Genomic DNA, 26794 nt, shown 5'->3' on the forward strand with positions numbered 1-26794 from the left:
GCGTATAAGACGACCCCCAACTTTTCCATATAAAATATGGAATTTGGGATATACCCGCCGTATAAGATGGGGGTCATCTTATACGCCCAGTCATCTTATACGGCGTGTGGTTCCCAAGGTCTGGAGGAGAGGAGACTCTCCTTCAGGCCCTGGGATCCATATTCATGTAAAAAATAAAGAATAAAAACAAATATATGGATATACTCACCCCTCCGACGGACCCTGGCTCTCACCGCTGCAAGCGTCTGCCTCCGTTCCTAAGAATGCAGTGAGTGAAGGACCTTCGATGACGTCGCGGTCAGGTGAGCCGCGACGTCATCGAAGGTCCTTCACTCACTGCATTCTTAGGAACGGAGGCAGACGCTTGCAGCGGTGAGAGCCAGGGTCCGTCGGAGGGGTGAGTATATACATATTTTTGTTTTTATTCTTTACTAGCTGAAGAGCCCGGCGTTGCCTGGGCATAGTAAATATCTGTGGTTAGTTATAGCACCTCATATCTCTTATTTTCCCATCACGCCTCTCATTTTCCCAATCACATCTCTCATTTTCCCCATCACATCTCTCATTTTCCCCCCTCACATCTCTCATTTTCTCCCTCACTCCTCTCATTTTCTCCCTCACTCCTCTCATTCCCGCCTAACACTTGTCATTTCGACCTCACATCTGTCATTTTCCGATCACTACACTATTTTCCCTCACTCCTCTCATTTTGCACTCACACCTTTGCATTTTCACCTCACACCTCTCATTTTCACCTCAGTATATACATGTTTGTCATCTCCCTTATATATAGTATACACCTGTATGTCATCTCCTGTATATAGTATATACCTGTATGTCATCTCCCCTGTATATAGTATATACCTGCTGTGTGTCAACTCCCCTGTATATAGTATATACCTGTATGTCATCTCCTCCTATATATAGTATATACCCGTATGTCATCTCCTCCTATATATAGTATATACCTGTATGTCATCTCCTCCTATATATAGTATATACCTGTATGTCATCTCCTCCTATATATAGTATATACCTGTATGTCATCTCCTCCTGTATATAGTATATGCCTGTGTGTCATCTCCCCTGTATATAGTATATATCTGTGTGTCATCTCCTCCTGTGTATAGTATATACCTGTATGTCATCTTCTATATATAGCATATACCTGTATGTCATCTCCTCCTGTATATAGTATATACCTGTAGGTAATCTGCTCCTGTATATAGTATATACCTGTGTGTCATATCCTCCTGTATATAGTATATACCTGTATGTCATCTCCTCCTATATATAGTATGTATAGACCTCGTTAACACGTTATTTGCTCAGTATTTTTACCTCAGTATTTGTAAGATAAATTGGCAGCCTGATAAATCCCCAGCCAACAGGAAGCCCTCCCCCTGGCAGTATATATTAGCTCACACATACACATAATAGACAGGTCATGTGACTGACAGCTGCTGTATTTCCTATATGGTACATTTGTTGCTCTTGTAGTTTGTCTGCTTATTAATCAGATTTTTATTTTTGAAGGCTAATACCAGACTTGTGTGTGTTTTAGGGCGAGTTTCGTCTGTCAAGTTGGGTGTGTTGAGTTGTGTGTGGCGACATGCATGTAGCGACTTTTGTGAGATGAGTTTTGTGTGGCAACATGCGTGTAGCAACTTTTTGTGTCGAGTTGCATGTGACAGGTTAGTGTAGCAAGTTGTGTGCAGCAAGTTTTGCGCATGGCGAGTTTTGCGCGTGGTGAGTTTTATGTCTGGTGCCTTTTGAGTATGTGAAAGTTTTGTGTGAGGCAACTTTTGCATGTGTTGCAAATTTTGTGCATGTGGCAATTTTTCCCCGTGTGCAAGTTTTGCGTGTGGCGAGTTTTCCATGAGGTGAGTTTTGCACTTGTGGCGAGTTTTGCGTGAGCCTAGTTTTTGCATGTGGCGAGTTTTGCGCGTGGTGAGTTTTGAGCGGCGACTTTTGTGTTTCGACTTTTATGTGGCGAGGTTGGTGTATGTGTGGTGAAATGTGTGCTGAGGGTAATATGTGTTCAAGCACATGGTAGTGTGTGGCGCATTTTGTGTGTGTGTTCATATCCCCGTGTGTGGTGAGTATCCCATGTCGGGGCCCTACCTTAGCAACTGTACGGTATATACTCTTTGGTGCCATCGCTCTCATTCTTTAAGTCCCCCTTGTTCACATCTGGCAGCTGTCAATTTGCCTCCAACACTTTTCCTTTCACTTTTCCCCATTATGTAGATAGGGGAAAAATAGTTTGGTGAATTGGAAAGCACGGGGTTAAAATTTCACCTCACAACATAGCCTATGACGCTCTCAGGGTCCAGACGTGTGACTGTGCAAAATTTTGTGGCTGTAGCTGTGACGCCTCCAAAACTTTTCATTTCACTTTTTCCCCATTATGTAGATAGGGGCAAAATTGGTGAATTGGAACGCGCGGGGTTAAAATTTCACCTCACAACATAGCCTATGACGCTCTCAGGGTCCAGACGTGTGACTGTGCAAAATTTTGTTGCTGTAGCTGCGACGGTGCAGATGCCAATCCCGGACACACATACACACATTCAGCTTTATATAGTAGATTTTTTACATGAATATGGATCCCAGGGCCTGAAGGAGAGTCTCCTCTCCTTCAGACCCTGGGAACCATCCAGGATTGCTCCGTGCACCCGTACCCGGTGTATAAGACGACCCCCAACTTTTGGGACAATTTTTAGGGGTTAAAAAGTCGTCTTATACGCCGGAAAATACGGTATTTGATAACGTTTTCAGTGCAAGTTCTTCAAACTGGTGTATGATTCCTAAACATTGTACAGAATCAAAAATGCTCTATTTTTTGTTGCAACTTTTTTTTTTTTGCGCCAGGAGACGCATGTTCTGCTGAAATGTCGCTACATTTGAACAAAAATTCCAGGCCTGCATAAGTGCAAAAATTGCCATATTTTACAACGTTGAAATTGATGAAATCAGCTGAAAACATCTGGAAAGCCCCAAAATTCTCATAAATTAGTCTTAAAAAAAGGTTGCAAATGAAAAACAGCTGAAAAAAACTAAACAAAAAAAGGACACCCATTGAATGATGAATCGGGCCCTGGGCTTCTCGATTCCAAGAGCGAGTAACACTGGCTTCATACATTGGAGACCGGCAGAGGCCAATACTTACCAGGGCAAAGCATTTCTGTGCCTGAGCCAAAGCAGAATCTGGTCGCAATCTAATACATTCATCAAAGTCTGCAACCGCTTCGTCCACTTGGTCTAGCAGGATTTTGAGCTGTAATAAAGGGACAACCTTACAATTGCTACTTCAGCCACATCTTATAAGACATACACATCATTGACTTATCAAGCTTACAAAATAAACATTTTCCTAACTTTGTATTAATACAATTCAACATTTTTTTTTAATTGACAGTAAAAGCATACTGAGCTCAAGCACACAATAGTATTAAAGGGAATCTGTCAGCAGGGTTTTGCTATGAAATCCGACAGCAGCACAATTTAGGCACTGAGACCCTGATTCCAGTGACTTATCACTTAGGTTACTGGGTGCAGCAGTTGTGATCCAATCACAGTTTTCTCTGCTGCAGATGTAGCAGAGCTAAGAATGCTGAGCCCTGTATAACTCCGCCCACACCACTGATTGACAGCTTTCTGTGTACACTGGGCATAGGCAGAAAGCTGATAATTAGTGGTGGATGCGGGGTTGGACCAGGAGACACAAATATCTAGTCCTATAGTGATAATCCCCTGCTGATAAAACACTGATTTCATTGAAATCGAGTGACACATCGCTTTTATCAGGCTCTCTGCCCCTACATCACACTGCTCTCACATTCCCTTTATTGATTATAATATTGCCAGTGATGCTTATTTGAATAATTTTCTAAGAGCGATCCGGTAAGATGAGTATCACTGATTCGAAGGATTGGTAATAATTACTAAACTGGTGGTCTGACCACTGAGACCCCACTGATTGGGAATAGATTATTGGTCAAGCTATGGGACTGTGGAAAAAAGCCAAGTGTTCTCGCAGTTGTATTGAGGATGATGGTGCAGCAGTGCCCGTGCTTACCCGCTGCTCTGTGCAGACGTCCACTGCTTTGGTGGAGCACCCCGACTGATCAAGTATTTATCACCTATCCTGCATATAGGCGATAACAACTGTTCTGGTATGACACAGTTAACATCAAAATACATGGCCACTTACCTGCCCTCTGTGGTGGTAAACATCTGCGTTTTGGGGGTCTATGTCTGCAGCTGTGTTGAAATCTTGCGTAGACCACATCGGCAGTTGTTGCTGCATATACATACTGCCGCGTTTGATTAGGGCATTTGCGCGTAACTAAGAATGCACAAAGGAAAGACATGTTCGTGTAAGTGTACAGGGTAAGCGTATTGTATTACACAGAGGAGTTGTGCAATACATGGACGCCCACTGTTATGAATAGGTAATTCAGAACCACAATGGACCTTGACGTTCAGAGCACACAAGTGACCTGACAAAAACCACAAAACATAGGACGAGCTCTGAGACGTGGAAACTCTGCTGACCGCAATCCCTAAACCTATCAAACCACACTAGAGGTAGCCGTGGATTGCGCCTAACGCTCCCTATGCAACTCGGCACAGCCTGAGAAACTAGCTAGCCCTGAAGATAGAAAAATAAGCCTACCTTGCCTCAGAGAAATTCCCCAAAGGAAAAGGCAGCCCCCCACATATAATGACTGTGAGTTAAGATGAAAATACAAACACAGAGATGAAATAGATTTAGCAAAGTGAGGCCCGACTTACTGAATAGACCGAGGATAGGAAGATAGCTTTGCTGTCAACACAAAAACCTACAAACAACCACGCAGAGGGGCAAAAAAACCCTCCGCACCGACTAACGGTACGGAGGTGCTCCCTCTGCATCTCAGAGCTTCCAGCAAGCAAGCAAAACCAAAAAAGCAAGCTGGACAGAAAATAAAGCAACAAAAGTACACAAGCAGAACTTAGCTTATGCTGAGCAGACAGGCCACAGGAACGATCCAGGAGGAAGCAAGACCAATACTAGAACATTGACTGGAGGCCAGGATCAAAGCACTAGGTGGAGTTAAATAGAGCAGCACCTAACGACCTAACCTCATCACCTGAGGAAGGAAACTCAGAAGCCGCAGTACCACTCGTGACCACAGGAGGGAGCTTGATCACAGAATTCACAACAGTACCCCCCCCTTGAGGAGGGGTCACCGAACCCTCACCAGAGCCCCCAGGCCGACCAAGATGAGCCATATGAAAGGCACGAACAAGATCGACAGCATGGACATCAGAGGCAAAGACCCAGGAATTATCTTCCTGACCATAACTCTTCCACTTAACCAGATACTGGAGTTTCCGTCTCGAAACACGAGAATCCAAAATCTTCTCCACTATATACTCCAACTCCCCCTCCACCAAAACCGGGGCAGGAGGATCAACAGATGGAACCACAGGCGCCACGTATCTCCGCAACAATGACCTATGGAATACGTTATAGATGGAAAAAGAAATCTGGAAGGGTCAAACGAAAAGACACAGGATTAAGAACCTCAGAAATCCTATACGGACCAATGAAACGAGGCTTAAACCTTCATAGGAATATAACGAGATGACAACCAAACCAAATCCCCAACACGAAGTCGGGGACCCACACAGCGTCTGCGATTAGCGAAACGTTGAGCCTTCTCCTGGGACAAGGTCAAATTGTCCACTACATGAGTCCAAATCCGCTGCAACCTGTCCACCACAGTATCCACACCAGGACAGTCCGAAGACTCAACCTGCCCTGAAGAGAAACGAGGATGGAACCCAGAATTGCAGAAAAACGGTGAAACCAAGGTAGCCGAGCTGGCCCGATTATTAAGAGCGAACTCAGCCAAAGGCAAAAAGGACACCCAATCATCCTGATCAGCAGAAACAAAACATCTCAGATATGTTTCCAAGGTCTGATTGGTTCGAACAGTCTGGCCATTTGTCTGAGGATAGAAAGCCGAGGAAAAAGACAAATCAATGCCCATCCTAGCACAAAAGGCTCGCCAAAACCTCGAAACAAACTGGGAACCTCTGTCAGAAACGATGTTCTCTGGAATGCCATGTAAACGAACCACATGCTGGAAGAACAATGGCACCAAATCAGAGGAGGAAGGCAATCTAGACAAGGGTACCAAATGGACCATCTTAGAGAAGCGATCACAAACTACCCAAATGACCGACATTTTTTGAGAAACGGGGAGATCCGAAATAAAATCCATAGAGATGTGTCCAAGGCCTCTTCGGGATCGGCAAGGGCAAAAGCAACCCACTGGCACGAGAACAGCAGGGCTTAGCCCGAGCACAAATCCCACAGGACTGCACAAAAGAACGCACATCCCGCGACAGAGACGGCCACCAAAAGGATCTAGCCACCAAATCTCTGGTACCAAAGATTCCAGGATGACCAGCCAACACCGAACAATGAACCTCAGAGATAACATTATTCGTCCACCTATCAGGGACAAACATAGTAACATAGTAACATAGTTAGTAAGGCCGAAAAAAGACACTTGTCCATCCAGTTCAGCCTATATTCCATCATAATAAATACCCAGATCTACGTCCTTCTACAGAACCTAATAATTGTATGATACAATATTGTTCTGCTCCAGGAAGACATCCAGGCCTCTCTTGAACCCCTCGACTGAGTTCGCCATCACCACCTCCTCAGGCAAGCAATTCCAGATTCTCACTGCCCTAACAGTAAAGAATCCTCTTCTATGTTGGTGGAAAAACCTTCTCTCCTCCAGACGCAAAGAATGCCCCCTTGTGCCCGTCACCTTCCTTGGTATAAACAGATCCTCAGCGAGATATTTGTATTGTCCCCTTATATACTTATACATGGTTATTAGATCGCCCCTCAGTCGTCTTTTTTCTAGACTAAATAATCCTAATTTCGCTAATCTATCTGGGTATTGTAGTTCTCCCATCCCCTTTATTAATTTTGTTGCCCTCCTTTGTACTCTCTCTAGTTCCATTATATCCTTCCTGAGCACCGGTGCCCAAAACTGGACACAGTACTCCATGTGCGGTCTAACTAGGGATTTGTACAGAGGCAGTATAATGCTCTCATCATGTGTATCCAGACCTATATGGTGTATGGCAGACACAATTACTCCCTTCTTTGAGAATACCCGCCGGCTCAGGCAAACCCGGAGAGTCGGGCACAAAACTCCTAGACAGGGCATCCGCCTTCACATTTTTAGAGCCCGGAAGGTACGAAACCACAAAGTCAAAACGGGAGAAAAACAGCGACCAACGAGCTTGTCTAGGATTCAACCGTTTGGCAGACTCGAGATAAGTCAAGTTCTTGTGATCAGTCAAGACCACCACGCGATGCTTAGCTCCTTCAAGCCAATGACGCCACTCCTCGAATGCCCACTTCATGGCCAGCAACTCTCGATTGCCAACATCATAATTTCGCTCAGCAGGCGAAAACTTCCTGGAAAAGAAGGCGCATGGCTTCATCACCGAGCAATCAGCACCTCTTTGCGACCGAGCAATCAGCACCTCTTTGCGACAAAACAGCCCCCGCTCCAATTTCAGAAGCATCAACCTCGACCTGAAACGGAAGCGAAACATCTGGTTGACAACACAGGGGTAGAAGAAAAACGACGCTTTAACTCTTGAAAAGCTTCCACAGCAGCAGAAGACCAATTGACCACATCAGCACCCTTCTTGGTCAAATCGGTCAATGGTTTAGCAATACTAGAAAAATTACAGATGAAGCGACGATAAAAATTAGCAAAGCCAAGGAACTTTTGCAGACTCTTCAGAGATGTCGGCTGAGTCCAATCATAAATGGCCTGGACCTTAACAGGGTCCATCTCGATGGTAGAAGGGGAAAAAATGAACCCCAAAAATGAAACCTTCTGAACACCAAAGAGACACTTTGATCCCTTCACAAACAAAGAATTAGCACGCAGGACCTGGAACACCATTCTGACCTGCTTCACATGAGACTCCCAATCATCCGAGAAGACCAAAATATCATCCAAGTATACAATCAGGAATTTATCCAGGTACTCTCGGAAGATGTCATGCATAAAGGACTGAAATACTGATGGAGCATTGGCAAGTCCGAATGGCATAACTAGGTACTCAAAATGACCCTCGGGCGTATTAAATGCAGTTTTCCATTCATCGCCCCGTTTAATACGCACAAGATTATATGCACCACGAAGATCTATCTTGGTGAACCAACTAGCCCCCTTAATCCGAGCAAACAAATCAGATAGCAGCGGCAAGGGGTACTGAAATTTGACCGTGATTTTATTAAGAAGGCGGTAATCAATACAAGGTCTCAGCGAACCATCCTTCTTGGCCACAAAAAAAAACCCTGCTCCCAATGGCGATGACGACGGCCGAATATGACCCTTCTCCAAGGATTCTTTTACGTAACTCCGCATAGCGGTGTGCTCAGGTACAGATAAATTAAACAGTCGACCCTTAGGAAACTTACTACCAGGAATCAACTCGATAGCACAATCACAATCCCTATGCGGAGGTAGGGCATTGGACTTGGGCTCATCGAATACATCCCGGTAATCAGACAAGAACTCTGGGACCTCAGAAGGGGTGGATGATGAAATAGACAGAAATGGAACATCACCATGTACCCCCTGACAACCCCAGCTGGACACAGACATTGATTTCCAATCTAATACTGGGTTATGGACTTGTAGCCATGGCAACCCCAACACGACCACATCATGCAGATTTTGCAACACCAGAAAGCGAATATCCTCCTGGTGCGCAGGAGCCATGCACATGGTCAGCTGGGTCCAGTACTGAGGCTTATTCTTGGCCAAAGGCGTAGCATCAATTCCTCTCAATGGAATAAGACACTGCAAGGGCTCCAAGACAAACCCACAGCGCCTAGCAAACTCCAAGTCCATCAAATTCAGGGCAGCGCCTGAATCCACAAATGCCATGACAGAATAGGAAGACAAAGAGCAGATCAAAGTAACGGACAAAAGAAATTTCGACTGTACCGTACCAATGGTGGCAGACCTAGCGAACCGCTTAGTGCGCTTAGGACAATCGGAGATAGCATGAGTGGAATCACCACAATAGAAACACAGCCCATTCTGACGTCTGTGTTCCTGCCTTTCAGCTCTGGTCAAAGTCCTATCGCACTGCATAGGCTCAGGTTTATGCTCAGATAATACCGCCAAATGGTGCACAGATTTACGCTCACGCCAGCGTCGACCGATCTGAATGGCCAAAGACAGACTCATTAAGATCAGCAGACATAGGAAATCCCACCATGACATCCTTAAGGGCTTCAAAAGAGAGACCCTTTCTGAAGATTGCTGCCAAAGCACATTCATTCCATTGAGTGAGCACGGACCACTTTCTAAACTTCTGACAATAAATCTCTATCTCATCCTGACCCTGACACAGAGCCAGCAAATTTTTCTCTGCCTGATCCACTGAATTAGGTTCATCGTACAGTAATCCGAGCGCCAGAAAAAACGCATCAATATTACATAATGCAGGATCTCCTGGCGCAAGGGAAAATGCCCAGTCTTGAGGGTCGCCACGTAATAAAGAAATAATGATCTTAACTTGTTGAACTGGGTCACCAGAGGAGCGAGGTTTCAACGCCAGAAACAGTTTGCAATTATTTTTGAAACTCAGAAATTTAGCTCTATCTCCAGAAAACAAATCAGGAATAGGAATTCTTGGTTCTAACATAGAATTCTGAGCCACAAAGTCTTGAATATTTTGTACTCTTGCAGTGAGAAGATGCACACATGAAGACAGACCTTTAATGTCCTGTTATGGCTGGCAATCAGGCAACACAGCGTGCAGTAATCAGCGCACATACAGAGATCTGGCAAAAACCCAAAACAATAGGACGAGCTCTGAGACGTGGAATCTCTGTAGACTGCAGTACCTGAACTGTCCTCACACAACTGGAAGCAGCAGTGGATTGCGCCTATCACTACCTATGCAACTCGGCACTGCCTGAGGAGCTGACTAGCCTGAAGATAGAAATACAAGCCTGACTTACCTCAGAGAAATACCCCAAAGGAATAGGCAGCCCCCACATATAATGACTGTTAGCAAGATGAAAAGACAAACGTAGGAATGAAATAGATTCAGCAAAGTGAGGCCCGATATTCTAGACAGAGCGAGGATAGCAAAGAGAACTATGCAGTCTACAAAAAACCCTAAAACGAAAACCACGCAAAGGGGCAAAAAAGACCCACCGTGCCGAACTAACAGCACGGCGGTGCACCCCTTTGCTTCTCAGAGCTTCCAGCAAAAGATAATAACAAGCTGGACAGAAAAAACAGAAAACAAACTAGAAGCACTTATCTAGCAGAGCAGCAGGCCCAAGGAAAGATGCAGTAGCTCAGATCCAACACTGGAACATTGCCAAGGAGCAAGGAAGACAGACTCAGGTGGAGCTAAATAGCAAGGCAGCCAACGAGCTCACCAAAACACCTGAGGGAGGAAGCCCAGAGACTGCAATACCACTTGTGACCACAGAATTCACAACAGTACCCCCCCCTTGAGGAGGGGTCACCGAACCCTCACCAGAACCCCCAGGCCGACCAGGATGAGCCACATGAAAGGCACGAACAAGATCTGGGGCATGGACATCAGAGGCAAAAACCCAGGAATTATCTTCCTGAGCATAACCCTTCCATTTGACCAGATACTGGAGTTTCCGTCTAGAGACACGAGAATCCAAAATCTTCTCCACAATATACTCCAATTCCCCCTCCACCAAAACAGGGGCAGGAGGCTCCACAGATGGAACCATAGGTGCCACGTATCTCCTCAACAACGACCTATGGAATACATTATGTATGGAAAAGGAGTCTGGGAGGGTCAGACGAAAAGACACCGGATTGAGAATCTCAGAAATCCTATACGGACCAATAAAACGAGGTTTAAATTTAGGAGAGGAAACCTTCATAGGTATATGACGAGAAGATAACCAAACCAGATCCCCAACACGAAGTCGGGGTCCCACACGGCGTCTGCGATTAGCGAAAAGCTGAGCCTTCTCCTGGGACAAGGTCAAATTGTCCACTACCTGAGTCCAGATCTGCTGCAACCTGTCCACCACATAATCCACACCAGGACAGTCCGAAGACTCAACCTGTCCTGAAGAGAAACGAGGATGGAACCCAGAATTGCAGAAAAATGGAGAGACCAAGGTAGCCGAGCTGGCCCGATTATTAAGGGCGAACTCAGCCAACGGCAAAAATGACACCCAATCATCCTGGTCAGCGGAAACAAAACATCTCAGATATGTTTCCAAGGTCTGATTGGTTCGTTCGGTCTGGCCATTAGTCTGAGGATGGAAGGCCGAGGAAAAAGATAGGTCAATGCCCATCCTACCACAAAAGGCTCGCCAGAACCTTGAGACAAACTGGGAACCTCTGTCAGAAACAATATTCTCAGGAATGCCATGTAAACGAACCACATGCTGGAAGAACAAAGGCACCAAATCAGAGGAGGAAGGCAATTTAACCAAGGGCACCAGATGGACCATTTTAGAAAAGCGATCACAGACCACCCAAATGACAGACATCTTTTGAGAAACGGGAAGGTCAGAAATGAAATCCATCGAAATATGTGTCCAAGGCCTCTTCGGGACCGGCAAGGGCAAAAGCAACCCACTGGCACGTGAACAGCAGGGCTTAGCCCTAGCACAAATTCCACAGGACTGCACAAAAGCACGCACATCCCGCGACAGAGATGGCCACCAGAAGGATCTAGCAACCAACTCCCTGGTACCAAAGATTCCTGGATGACCGGCCAGCACCGAACAATGAAGTTCAGAGATAACTTTACTAGTCCACCTATCAGGGACGAACAGTTTCTCGGCCGGACAACGATCAGGTTTATTAGCCTGAAATTTCTGCAACACTCTCCGCAAATCAGGGGAGATGGCAGACACAATGACTCCTTCCTTGAGGATACTCGCCGGCTCAGATAACCCCGGAGAGTCGGGCACAAAACTCCTAGACAGAGCATCCGCCTTCACATTTTTAGAGCCCGGAAGGTATGAAATCACAAAATCAAAACGAGCAAAAAATAACGACCAACGGGCCTGTCTAGGATTCAAGCGCTTGGCAGACTCAAGATAAGTAAGGTTCTTATGATCAGTCAAAACCACCACGCGATGCTTAGCACCCTCAAGCCAATGACGCCACTCCTCGAATGCCCACTTCATGGCCAGCAACTCTCGGTTGCCCACATCATAATTACGCTCAGCAGCAGAAAATTTCCTGGAAAAGAAAGCACATGGTTTGAACACTGAGCAACCAGAACCTCTCTGTGACAAAACCGCCCCTGCACCAATTTCAGAAGCATCAACCTCGACCTGGAACGGAAGAGAAACATCAGGTTGACACAACACAGGGGCACAGCAAAAACGACGCTTCAACTCCTGAAAAGCTTCCACGGCAGCAGAAGACCAATTAACCAAATCAGCACCCTTCTTGGTCAAATCGGTCAATGGTCTGGCAATGCTAGAAAAATTACAGATGAAGCGACGATAAAAATTAGCAAAGCCCAGGAATTTCTGCAAACTTTTTAGAGATGTCGGCTGAGTCCAATCCTGGATGGCCTGAACCTTAACCGGATCCATCTCGATAGTAGAAGGGGAAAAGATGAACCCCAAAAATGAAACTTTCTGCACACCGAAGAGACACTTAGATCCCTTCACGAACAAGGAATTAGCACGCAGTACCTGGAAAACCATTCTGACTTGCTTTACATGAGACTCCCAATCATCTGAGAAGATCAAAATGTCATCCAAGTAAACAATCAAGAATTTATCCAGATACTCACGAAAAATGTCATGCATAAAAGACTGAAAAACAGATGGAGCATTGGCAAGTCCGAACGGCATCACCAGATACTCAAAATGACCCTCGGGCGTATTAAATGCCGTTTTCCATTCATCTCCCTGCCTGATTCTCACCAGATTATACGCACCACGAAGATCAATCTTAGTAAACCAACTAGCCCCCTTAATCCGAGCAAACAAGTCAGAAATCAATGGCAAGGGATACTGAAACTTAACAGTGATCTTATTAAGAAGGCGGTAATCAATACACGGTCTTAGCGAACCATCCTTCTTGGCTACAAAAAAGAACCCTGCTCCCAATGGTGACGACGATGGGCGAATATGTCCCTTCTCCAGGGACTCCTTCACATAACTGCGCATAGCGGTGTGTTCAGGTACGGACAAATTAAATAAACGACCCTTAGGGAATTTACTACCAGGAATCAAATCGATAGCACAATCACAATTCCTATGCGGAGGAAGGGCATCAGACTTGGACTCTTCAAATACATCCTGAAAGTCCGACAAGAACTCTGGGATGTCAGAAGGAATGGATGACGAAATAGACAGAAATGGAACATCACCATGTACTCCCTGACAACCCCAGCTGGTTACCGACATAGAGTTCCAATCCAATACTGGATTATGGGTTTGTAGCCATGGCAACCCCAACACGACCACATCATGCAAATTATGCAGTACCAAAAAGCGAATATCCTCCTGATGTGCAGGAGCCATGCACATGGTCAGCTGGGCCCAGTACTGAGGCTTATTCTTGGCCAAAGGTGTAGCATCAATTCCTCTCAACGGAATAGGACACCGCAAAGGCTCCAAGAAAAATCCACAACGTTTAGCATAATCCAAATCCATCAGATTCAGGGCAGCGCCTGAATCCACAAACGCCATGACAGAATATGATGACAAAGAGCACATTAAGGTAATGGACAAAAGGAATTTGGACTGTACAGTACCAATAACGGCAGAGCTATCGAACCGCCTAGTGCGTTTAGGACAATTAGAAATAGCATGAGTAGAATCACCACAATAGAAACACAGTCTGTTCAGACGTCTGTGTTCGTGCCGTTCTACTTTAGTCATAGTCCTGTTGCACTGCATAGGCTCAGGCTTACTCTCAGACAATACCGCCAGATGGTGCACAGATTTACGCTCGCGCAAGCGACGACCGATCTGAATGGCCAAGGACATAGACTCATTCAAACCAGCAGGCATAGGAAATCCCACCATTACATCCTTAAGAGCTTCAGAGAGACCCTTTCTGAACAAAGCCGCTAGTGCAGATTCATTCCACAGAGTGAGTACTGACCATTTTCTAAATTTCTGACAATATAGTTCCACATCATCCTGACCCTGGCATAAAGCCAGCAGATTTTTCTCAGCTTGATCCACTGAATTAGGCTCATCGTAAAGCAATCCCAGCGCCTGGAAAAATGCATCAATATTACTCAATGCAGAATCTCCTGGTGCAAGAGAAAACGCCCAGTCCTGTGGGTCGCCGCGCAAAAAAGAAATAATAATCAAAATCTGTTGAATAGGATTACCAGAAGAATGAGGTTTCAAGGCCAAAAATAGCTTACAATTATTTCTGAAGCTCAGGAACTTAGTTCTGTCACCAAAAAACAAATCAGGAATCGGAATTCTTGGTTCTAGCATCGATTTCTGATCAATAGTATCTTGAATCTTTTGTACATTTACAACGAGATTATCCATTGAGGAGCACAGAGCCTGAATATCCATGTCCACAGCTGTGTCCTGAAGCACTCTAATGTCTAGGGGAAAAAAAAGACTGAAGACAGAGCTAAGAAAAAAAAATGTCAGGATTTCTTTTTTCCCTCTATTGGAAATCATTGAATGGCTCCTTGTACTGTTATGGCTGGCAATCAGGCAACACAGCGTGCAGTAATCAGCGCACATACAGAGATCTGGCAAAAACCCAAAACAATAGGACGAGCTCTGAGACGTGGAATCTCTGTAGACTGCAGTACCTGATCTATCCTCACACAACTGGAAGCAGCAGTGGATTGCGCCTATCACTACCTATGCAACTCGGCACTGCCTGAGGAGCTGACTAGCCTGAAGATAGAAATACAAGCCTGACTTACCTCAGAGAAATACCCCAAAGGAATAGGCAGCCCCCACATATAATGACTGTTAGCAAGATGAAAAGACAAACGTAGGAATGAAATAGATTCAGCAAAGTGAGGCCCGATATTCTAGACAGAGCGAGGATAGCAAAGAGAACTATGCAGTCTACAAAAAACCCTAAAACGAAAACCACGCAAAGGGGCAAAAAAGACCCACCGTGCCGAACTAACAGCACGGCGGTGCACCCCTTTGCTTCTCAGAGCTTCCAGCAAAAGATAATAACAAGCTGGACAGAAAAAACAGAAAACAAACTAGAAGCACTTATCTAGCAGAGCAGCAGGCCCAAGGAAAGATGCAGTAGCTCAGATCCAACACTGGAACATTGCCAAGGAGCAAGGAAGACAGACTCAGGTGGAGCTAAATAGCAAGGCAGCCAACGAGCTCACCAAAACACCTGAGGGAGGAAGCCCAGAGACTGCAATACCACTTGTGACCACAGAATTCACAACAGTACCCCCCCCTTGAGGAGGGGTCACCGAACCCTCACCAGAACCCCCAGGCCGACCAGGATGAGCCACATGAAAGGCACGAACAAGATCTGGGGCATGGACATCAGAGGCAAAAACCCAGGAATTATCTTCCTGAGCATAACCCTTCCATTTGACCAGATACTGGAGTTTCCGTCTAGAGACACGAGAATCCAAAATCTTCTCCACAATATACTCCAATTCCCCCTCCACCAAAACAGGGGCAGGAGGCTCCACAGATGGAACCATAGGTGCCACGTATCTCCTCAACAACGACCTATGGAATACATTATGTATGGAAAAGGAGTCTGGGAGGGTCAGACGAAAAGACACCGGATTGAGAATCTCAGAAATCCTATACGGACCAATAAAACGAGGTTTAAATTTAGGAGAGGAAACCTTCATAGGTATATGACGAGAAGATAACCAAACCAGATCCCCAACACGAAGTCGGGGTCCCACACGGCGTCTGCGATTAGCGAAAAGCTGAGCCTTCTCCTGGGACAAGGTCAAATTGTCCACTACCTGAGTCCAGATCTGCTGCAACCTGTCCACCACATAATCCACACCAGGACAGTCCGAAGACTCAACCTGTCCTGAAGAGAAACGAGGATGGAACCCAGAATTGCAGAAAAATGGAGAGACCAAGGTAGCCGAGCTGGCCCGATTATTAAGGGCGAACTCAGCCAACGGCAAAAATGACACCCAATCATCCTGGTCAGCGGAAACAAAACATCTCAGATATGTTTCCAAGGTCTGATTGGTTCGTTCGGTCTGGCCATTAGTCTGAGGATGGAAGGCCGAGGAAAAAGATAGGTCAATGCCCATCCTACCACAAAAGGCTCGCCAGAACCTTGAGACAAACTGGGAACCTCTGTCAGAAACAATATTCTCAGGAATGCCATGTAAACGAACCACATGCTGGAAGAACAAAGGCACCAAATCAGAGGAGGAAGGCAATTTAACCAAGGGCACCAGATGGACCATTTTAGAAAAGCGATCACAGACCACCCAAATGACAGACATCTTTTGAGAAACGGGAAGGTCAGAAATGAAATCCATCGAAATATGTGTCCAAGGCCTCTTCGGGACCAGCAAGGGCAAAAGCAACCCACTGGCACGTGAACAGCAGGGCTTAGCCCTAGCACAAATTCCACAGGACTGCACAAAAGCACGCACATCCCGCGACAGAGATGGCCACCAGAAGGATCTAGCAACCAACTCCCTGGTACCAAAGATTCCTGGATGACCGGCCAGCACCGAACAATGAAGTTCAGAGATAACTTTACTAGTCCACCTATCAGGGACGAACAGTTTCTCGGCCGGACAACGATCAGGTTTATTAGCCTGAAATTTCTGCAACACTCTCCGCAAATCAGGGGAGATGGCAGACACAATGACTCCTTCCTTGAGGATACTCGCCGGCTCAGATAACCCCGGAGAGTCGGGCACAAAACTCCTAGACAGAGCATCCGCCTTCACATTTTTAGAGCCCGGAAGGTATGAAATCACAAAATCAAAACGAGCAAAAAATAACGACCAACGGGCCTGTCTAGGATTCAAGCGCTTGGCAGACTCAAGATAAGTAAGGTTCTTATGATCAGTCAAAACCACCACGCGATGCTTAGCACCCTCAAGCCAATGACGCCACTCCTCGAATGCCCACTTCATGGCCAGCAACTCTCGGTTGCCCACATCATAATTACGCTCAGCAGCAGAAAATTTCCTGGAAAAGAAAGCACATGGTTTGAACACTGAGCAACCAGAACCTCTCTGTGACAAAACCGCCCCTGCACCAATTTCAGAAGCATCAACCTCGACCTGGAACGGAAGAGAAACATCAGGTTGACACAACACAGGGGCACAGCAAAAACGACGCTTCAACTCCTGAAAAGCTTCCACGGCAGCAGAAGACCAATTAACCAAATCAGCACCCTTCTTGGTCAAATCGGTCAATGGTCTGGCAATGCTAGAAAAATTACAGATGAAGCGACGATAAAAATTAGCAAAGCCCAGGAATTTCTGCAAACTTTTTAGAGATGTCGGCTGAGTCCAATCCTGGATGGCCTGAACCTTAACCGGATCCATCTCGATAGTAGAAGGGGAAAAGATGAACCCCAAAAATGAAACTTTCTGCACACCGAAGAGACACTTAGATCCCTTCACGAACAAGGAATTAGCACGCAGTACCTGGAAAACCATTCTGACTTGCTTTACATGAGACTCCCAATCATCTGAGAAGATCAAAATGTCATCCAAGTAAACAATCAAGAATTTATCCAGATACTCACGAAAAATGTCATGCATAAAAGACTGAAAAACAGATGGAGCATTGGCAAGTCCGAACGGCATCACCAGATACTCAAAATGACCCTCGGGCGTATTAAATGCCGTTTTCCATTCATCTCCCTGCCTGATTCTCACCAGATTATACGCACCACGAAGATCAATCTTAGTAAACCAACTAGCCCCCTTAATCCGAGCAAACAAGTCAGAAATCAATGGCAAGGGATACTGAAACTTAACAGTGATCTTATTAAGAAGGCGGTAATCAATACACGGTCTTAGCGAACCATCCTTCTTGGCTACAAAAAAGAACCCTGCTCCCAATGGTGACGACGATGGGCGAATATGTCCCTTCTCCAGGGACTCCTTCACATAACTGCGCATAGCGGTGTGTTCAGGTACGGACAAATTAAATAAACGACCCTTAGGGAATTTACTACCAGGAATCAAATCGATAGCACAATCACAATTCCTATGCGGAGGAAGGGCATCAGACTTGGACTCTTCAAATACATCCTGAAAGTCCGACAAGAACTCTGGGATGTCAGAAGGAATGGATGACGAAATAGACAGAAATGGAACATCACCATGTACTCCCTGACAACCCCAGCTGGTTACCGACATAGAGTTCCAATCCAATACTGGATTATGGGTTTGTAGCCATGGCAACCCCAACACGACCACATCATGCAAATTATGCAGTACCAAAAAGCGAATATCCTCCTGATGTGCAGGAGCCATGCACATGGTCAGCTGGGCCCAGTACTGAGGCTTATTCTTGGCCAGAGGTGTAGCATCAATTCCTCTCAACGGAATAGGACACCGCAAAGGCTCCAAGAAAAATCCACAACGTTTAGCATAATCCAAATCCATCAGATTCAGGGCAGCGCCTGAATCCACAAACGCCATGACAGAATATGATGACAAAGAGCACATTAAGGTAATGGACAAAAGGAATTTGGACTGTACAGTACCAATAACGGCAGAGCTATCGAACCGCCTAGTGCGTTTAGGACAATTAGAAATAGCATGAGTAGAATCACCACAATAGAAACACAGTCTGTTCAGACGTCTGTGTTCGTGCCGTTCTACTTTAGTCATAGTCCTGTTGCACTGCATAGGCTCAGGCTTACTCTCAGACAATACCGCCAGATGGTGCACAGATTTACGCTCGCGCAAGCGACGACCGATCTGAATGGCCAAGGACATAGACTCATTCAAACCAGCAGGCATAGGAAATCCCACCATTACATCCTTAAGAGCTTCAGAGAGACCCTTTCTGAACAAAGCCGCTAGTGCAGATTCATTCCACAGAGTGAGTACTGACCATTTTCTAAATTTCTGACAATATAGTTCCACATCATCCTGACCCTGGCATAAAGCCAGCAGATTTTTCTCAGCTTGATCCACTGAATTAGGCTCATCGTAAAGCAATCCCAGCGCCTGGAAAAATGCATCAATATTACTCAATGCAGAATCTCCTGGTGCAAGAGAAAACGCCCAGTCCTGTGGGTCGCCGCGCAAAAAAGAAATAATAATCAAAATCTGTTGAATAGGATTACCAGAAGAATGAGGTTTCAAGGCCAAAAATAGCTTACAATTATTTCTGAAGCTCAGGAACTTAGTTCTGTCACCAAAAAACAAATCAGGAATCGGAATTCTTGGTTCTAGCATCGATTTCTGATCAATAGTATCTTGAATCTTTTGTACATTTACAACGAGATTATCCATTGAGGAGCACAGAGCCTGAATATCCATGTCCACAGCTGTGTCCTGAAGCACTCTAATGTCTAGGGGAAAAAAAAGACTGAAGACAGAGCTAAGAAAAAAAAATGTCAGGATTTCTTTTTTCCCTCTATTGGAAATCATTGAATGGCTCCTTGTACTGTTATGGCTGGCAATCAGGCAACACAGCGTGCAGTAATCAGCGCACATACAGAGATCTGGCAAAAACCCAAAACAATAGGACGAGCTCTGAGACGTGGAATCTCTGTAGACTGCAGTACCTGATCTATCCTCACACAACTGGAAGCAGCAGTGGATTGCGCCTATCACTACCTATGCAACTCGGCACTGCCTGAGGAGCTGACTAGCCTGAAGATAGAAATACAAGCCTGACTTACCTCAGAGAAATACCCCAAAGGAATAGGCAGCCCCCACATATAATGACTGTTAGCAAGATGAAAAGACAAACGTAGGAATGAAATAGATTCAGCAAAGTGAGGCCCGATATTCTAGACAGAGCGAGGATAGCAAAGAGAACTATGCAGTCTACAAAAAACCCTAAAACGAAAACCACGCAAAGGGGCAAAAAAGACCCACCGTGCCGAACTAACAGCACGGCGGTGCACCCCTTTGCTTCTCAGAGCTTCCAGCAAAAGATAATAACAAGCTGGACAGAAAAAACAGAAAACAAACTAGAAGCACTTATCTAGCAGAGCAGCAGGCCCAAGGAAAGATGCAGTAGCTCAGATCCAACACTGGAACATTGCCAAGGAGCAAGGAAGACAGACTCAGGTGGAGCTAAATAGCAAGGCAGCCAACGAGCTCACCAAAACACCTGAGGGAGGAAGCCCAGAGACTGCAATACCACTTGTGACCACAGAATTCACAACAATGTCCATCACTACACCTGTGTCCTGAACCACCCAAATGTCTAGGGGAAAAAAAGGCAAAACACAGTGCAAAGAAAAAAAAATGGTCTCAGAACTTCTTTTTTCCCCTCTATTGAGAAGCATAGTACTTTGGGCCTCCAGTACTGTTATGAATAGGTAATTCAGAACCACAATGGACCTTGACGTTCAGAGCACACAAGTGACCTGACAAAAACCACAAAACATAGGACGAGCTCTGAGACGTGGAAACTCTGCTGACCGCAATCCCTAAACCTATCAAACCACACTAGAGGTAGCCGTGGATTGCGCCTAACGCTCCCTATGCAACTCGGCACAGCCTGAGAAACTAGCTAGCCTGAAGATAGAAAAATAAGCCTACCTTGGCTCAGAGAAATTCCCCAAAGGAAAAGGCAGCCCCCCACATATAATGACTGTGAGTTAAGATGAAAATACAAACACAGAGATGAAATAGATTTAGCAAAGTGAGGCCCGACTTACTGAATAGACCGAGGATAGGAAGATAGCTTTGCGGTCAACACAAAAACCTACAAACAACCACGCAGAGGGGCAAAAAGACCCTCCGCACCGACTAACGGTACGGAGGTGCTCCCTCTGTGTCTCAGAGCTTCCAGCAAGCAAGCAAAACCAAAAAAGCAAGCTGGACAGAAAATAAAGCAACAAAAGTACACAAGCAGAACTTAGCTTATGCTGAGCAGACAGGCCACAGGAACGATCCAGGAGGAAGCAAGACCAATACTAGAACATTGACTGGAGGCCAGGATCAAAGCACTAGGTGGAGTTAAATAGAGCAGCACCTAACGACCTAACCTCATCACCTGAGGAAGGAAACTCAGAAGCCGCAGTACCACTCGTGACCACAGGAGGGAGCTTGATCACAGAATTCACAACAGCCCACCTCCTCAATCCTTAGGTTTCCCCCTAGTAAAATAAAACATATACTCACCTCTGGTGCCGGCTTTCCCGGGGATTGAGTGACATTGAGGGGAGAGTGAAGCCAGCGCTGATTGGCCGCAGGGATCAGGTGACAATGTCACGCAATCCCTGGGAGAGCCGATACCGCACGTGAGAATAGAGACAATAGTGGACAGCGCTAAGGTTGGTCAAACTTTTATGCTGTGTGTGAAATAGAAAAGGACCTTCAAATGTACACTTAAAAAAATATTACTAATTAAACTACAAAGTAAGAAAGAACAAGACACGCCTGTAATAAGCTATGATCAGGTGAACCTGCCGGGTGTAGATCAGCTCTACCACCCGATGGGTTGCAATAGGCAATTGCTCTACTTTCCTTTGCAGCTGGTCTTCTAAATCTTCCCCAGTGTCTTATACGAACATTAATACACAGTTTTTCCTAAAATGTTTGCAAATTACAATGTGAATTGAATTCATTATTTACCTTAACATTGGCGTCTTCCATGCTAATAACCTGATCCAAGTCTGGCTTGGCAGCAGCAGAGTTTCCGATGAGCAGGTAGAAGGTGGCTCTCAGTAGTAAAGCTTCAGCCATGTACCTGCCTTTGGCCTCCACTTCTTTTGTGCATTCACTGATTATTTTGTCGTAGTTTTCTTCTTCCATGTATTGTTTGGCTTTTAAATAACCGGATCTGAAGACCGAAGTAAGAAAAGAAAGAAAGAAGGTAAAAGGTGAATGTTCACACTGTGCAATGTAGAGGAAATGAAACAAATCTCATCTACAAGTTGAGGATCTTTTCTACATGTAAATGGACACTAAATGGGGATCTTTACATTATCCTTTTTTATGCAAAATTAAGAATGAATTCACATGTCTGCTCAAACCTCAATAATGACCTCATATTTATGGCACAGCGATAGGTGTGCTCCCGCAAAATGCTGTACATGTACAGCATGACGATAGTGTGGACTCACTGTGAGCGCTGGTGTGATCAAAAGTGAGAGCGATCGGTGCTAGCGCCCAATACGGGCGATTAACCCCTCTGATGGTCGCTGTCACTATTGACAGCGACCGACAGCAGACGGAGGGAGCTCTTGCTGTGCTCCAATCGGCACAACGCAATGGTCTTCATGGTGAACCCAGGCCGAAGGTTGGCTGCAGGGTCAACTAGGTACGGTGACCTGTAAGCTTCTGCTGAGAGCGGACAGGCCTCCTCCCTGCCTGCGAGACGCTGATCTAATGCCCTGCAACGCAAAAGAATTGGAGAGTGTTAGATCAGTGATAAGAGCAAGGAAAGTAAAGTAGGGAGGTAAAAAAAAAAAAAAAAAGATCAGAAAATTTATACATTACAGAAAAAAAAGTAGCAAAAACCTATGCTTTATCATCATACTGCCGAACAAAGTGCAATATGCAATAAAACGCAATCAAAAAGCTAAATGGTATCGCTGAAAACACCATCTTGTCCCACAGAACACAAGCCGTCATGCAGCTCTGTCAGCGGAAAACGAAAAAAGTTTTAGCTCTCAGAACAAAGCAAAGCAAATATGATTTTGTTTCTATAAAAGTTTTGGGTAAAAGTGCCAAAAGAAAAAATATATATATAACTGTGGTATCGCTGTAATCGTACAGAGCTGAAGAATAAAAGCTGCCTCATTAATTTTACCACTTCGTGAACAGCATAAAAAAAAACAAAAAAAATATAAACCATTTCTGAATATAAAATTCAACTGATCCAGCAAAAACAAGCCGTCACAGGACAGTTGGCAGAAATATGGAAAAATTATAGCTCTCAAAATATGGTGATGAAAAAACCTTGTTTTGCAAAAATATAAATGTGTTTGTTTTTTTAGTGTGACAGAAGCCAAACAGAAAAACCCAACATAAATCTGATATCGCTATTATCGCATAAACCCGAAGAATAAAGTTACCTAATCACTTATAACGCACGAGGAACTGCGTTATAAAAAATAAAACTAAATTCTTCACCTGCTGTTTATTTGCTCATTCTGCCGCCCAAAGATCGCAGTAAGGTTAGGAGCACATCTATCCTGCGCTCTGTGCTGAGCACTTACACCGAGGTTTCAGTGTAAATCTCTGAAATACGTGATTCAGACGGAATCCCCAGCAGAAGATTCCTTATAATGAGGCAGATGGAGGCACTGTGGACGCTTTCTGGCCTGTGATACGGCGGTGTCAGTCTATTTAGGCAAGTGTAAAAGCGCGTTCCACCACTTGGTAGTAGTGTACAGCCATATATGAGGTAGTTCCAGATTCAGCAAATTTTTTTTTTTTTTTTTTACCAAAATCTACTGCCATTTTAACCCATTTCCCAGTATGAAAATGTAATATCTGGGGATAAAACAACATTTTTGTGGTAAAAATGTAATTATTTTTTCTTCACCGTCCAATGGTATAAAATTCTGTGACACACCTGTGATGCCAATATAATCACTACACCCTTAGATGAATTCATAGAGAGGTTCATTCATAGGTTCTGCTGTTCTGGTACCTCAGGGGCTCTGCCAATATGACATGGCACCCGCAATCTATTCCATCAAAATGTGTACGCTGACACTTCACTTCTGACCTTTGCACTGTGCCTCAGAAGTTGTTTTCAACCACATATCGGTGTGGTCAGGAGACATTGGGTAACATTTTGTGGTACATTTTCTCCCAAGCAACATTTTAGTAGAAAAAAAAAATGGTAATTTTCAATTGACACAGCCCAATTCTGTGAATTGCCCGAGAGGTAAAAACACTCACTGGACTGCTACATGAATTCCTCAAGAGGTGCAGTTTCCAAAATGGGGTCACTTGTTTGGATTTCTGCTGTTCTGGCATGTCAGAGGCTTGTCAAATGGCGCTTCAGTAGTTTTCCACCACATATAGGGTAGATGTACTCACAAATTGTACGGTTATTTTTCCTAGTGGCAGCAGCATAACACCCATGGTCCTGTGTACCCCAATGAGGCGTAGGAAAAAAAATTTAAAAATCTGGAGCCAAATGAACATTTATGATGAGAAAAAATGAAAGTCAATTTTTTGCCTTCCACATTGCTTTAGTTCTTGTGAAGCACCTGAAGGGTTAATAAACGTCTTGAATGTGGTTTTCAGCACTTTGAGGGGTGCAGTTTTTAGAATGGTGTCACTTTTGGGTATTTTCTGTCATACAAGCTCCTCCATGTCACTTCAAACATAATATGGTTTAAGGATGTAAAAATTGAAATATTCCAATATTTTCACAAATAAATGCACACAATTTCAGCCTAAATTTATCACTAACGAAGTACAATGTGTCACGAAAAAAAAAAAAACAATCTTAGTATCAACGGGATTCATTGAAGCGATCCAGAGATATCGGACACATTTGGACTGGTCAGGGTAAAGGAGTTCGCTGCTTCATGGTTTCCGAACCCTGAAGCGGCTAAGAGAAGTGACCTGTCCACACTCTCTATAAGATGCTGGTGGCAGAACCTCTACAAAACTGCGAGTGAAGCCATTCAGGAAAACGGCTGCCGGTGTCTCAAAGACAACATGTGCACATACTCGAAGGCAGGTTTTACAAGTCCGACATTCATGGTCCAATGATGGGCTGAGATGTCTACAACAGCCCCGGGTCTCCTGACCTCGACAACTTCATAAACATATTAGTTAGGCGTTTGGGTCAGCAGACCGGAGTCTGGTCCGTAGATGGACTGTGAACCTCCGCTAAGTCTTGGGTAGTCGGGTTGTTATGTGGACATGTTCAGAAAGTGCACTGATATGTAGCCAAAAACAACGATCACCAGACAGGGGACGTTTGGCCATGGTTGGGTTGTTATGTGATGGCATACATTTTACAGTATAGTATTTGTAGATTCTTCTATAAACTTTGTGGCTCCACGGTATGGCTATACAAAGTATTAAGTGGCGTAAACATGACGGCGCACCCCGATGAGACAAGCAGAGCCTGAAAACCAAGACTGGAGAAGCGGTGCAGGCACGTGGGACTGACCACCTCTCCTGAACAGACACGCACGGCTTCGGCTGGCTTATCTTGTGTACTAGGACTACAGACATTAGCAGGGACTTACTTCTCCTTGACCACAGCGGCTTCTCCTTCTTTATCCTTATCCTCATCTGACTTCTCTTCTTTGTGCAGGGGCTGAGAGATGATATCGTCCGTGAAAGAGCTAAAATAGGATTTGATGAACTGTGGTGAAGGCATCAGTGGCTCCCTGTTCTAGAAGCAGAAAAAAAAATACATTAGGCGAGTAGGATCCCTGGTCACAACGAGAGCCAATGGGAAACATACAAAGCAGATCAGCGCTCATTGGCTATGGTCAGACGCAGTAGATTGTCCCATGCGCCAATTAAGCAAATGACACTGATCAAACTCTAGTCAGACTGTGTGCATACTGTTATACAAGTCTCTCGGATGAGAATCAGAGCACACTGTGAGGATCAGTTGGAGAACAAAATGATTCCATCTCCTCCATTCAGTCAGTGTGTGGAAATCGGACTGCACTCAGATGACATCCAAGTGCAGTCTGATTATTGACATGGTCGAGTGCAATCCAATAATCGGATCAAACTCAAACATGTTGTAATTTGTTTCTCGTACCAGCTCGGTCCGAGGAAAGAAAGCATCGGATGTGCATGTCCCCATAGAAAAACATTGGTCCGCGTGCAATCCAATGTCTTGTCGGATGACACTAGGACAGAAAATACAGTGGTGTGCACTGGCCTTTATGCCCCCTAGTGCAATGCTTTTATCCCAATAATTTACGCATTTTGTAGTCAGCAGAAATCCTGTTCACAGAGAGACATGCAGCCCACAATGATCTAGTGGCTCGCATAAATGATCTGGATGATTAATAGGTCTTCTACTTTTGCCAGCTGATCGGACAGCGATGTTTGCTCAGGCCAATGGTGGGGAATCTTGCCTTGCGCAGGCGTGTACTACGGAGGACAGAGAATGAAATTCAATCCAATATTGCGGCCAGCATGCAGCCAGCGGGTAAGGAAAGGGTGAATCAAACACCCGAAAACTCCGCCCATATGACCAAAAACCAGTTCCGCCAAATTCAGGTGACTGGTTCCCTTTAAATGAATGAGGATGGCTGCAACTGCCTGCACAAAAACATGGCCATTGTATAGGGAATGGAAATGTAGAATTTCACCTGCGTAGTGTCCCAATACTCAAGATCAGCGAGTGTCCCTAAGGTTGGACCTCCCCACCAATCACAAAGTTACAGCATATCCTGATGATTTACTCATTTGTAACACTGGAATATCCCTTTAAGACATACTTGTGTCACCCGTTATACAGCAATACCTTGTATTTGTCTTTGGCTTTTTCCTTCCCAAGCAGCTTAAGTACTTTATCTGCGAGCAGCATGCTGTTCTGGTTCTGGAATCCTTCCAAGATGCAAACGGCAGTGACATCTACAGACACAAGATACAACAGATG

General features: G+C 45.0%; 1 protein-coding gene across 1 annotated transcript in view; it reads right to left on the bottom strand.

Annotated features, from left to right (window-relative positions):
• TOMM70 (translocase of outer mitochondrial membrane 70) overlaps positions 1 to 26794 on the bottom strand; it is a 58548-nt gene that overhangs the window by 13701 nt on the left and 18053 nt on the right. The window contains exons 4-8 of the mRNA XM_069761032.1: positions 26660 to 26769; positions 25416 to 25564; positions 21826 to 22033; positions 4217 to 4351; positions 3173 to 3280 (exon numbers count right to left, since the gene is read on the bottom strand). Coding sequence (XP_069617133.1) covers positions 3173 to 3280; positions 4217 to 4351; positions 21826 to 22033; positions 25416 to 25564; positions 26660 to 26769 — 710 coding nt within the window. The remainder of the gene's footprint in view (positions 1 to 3172; positions 3281 to 4216; positions 4352 to 21825; positions 22034 to 25415; positions 25565 to 26659; positions 26770 to 26794) is intronic.

Source organism: Ranitomeya imitator, chromosome 3 (assembly GCF_032444005.1).
Source record: "Ranitomeya imitator isolate aRanImi1 chromosome 3, aRanImi1.pri, whole genome shotgun sequence".
NCBI classification, from domain to species: Eukaryota; Metazoa; Chordata; class Amphibia; order Anura; family Dendrobatidae; genus Ranitomeya; species Ranitomeya imitator.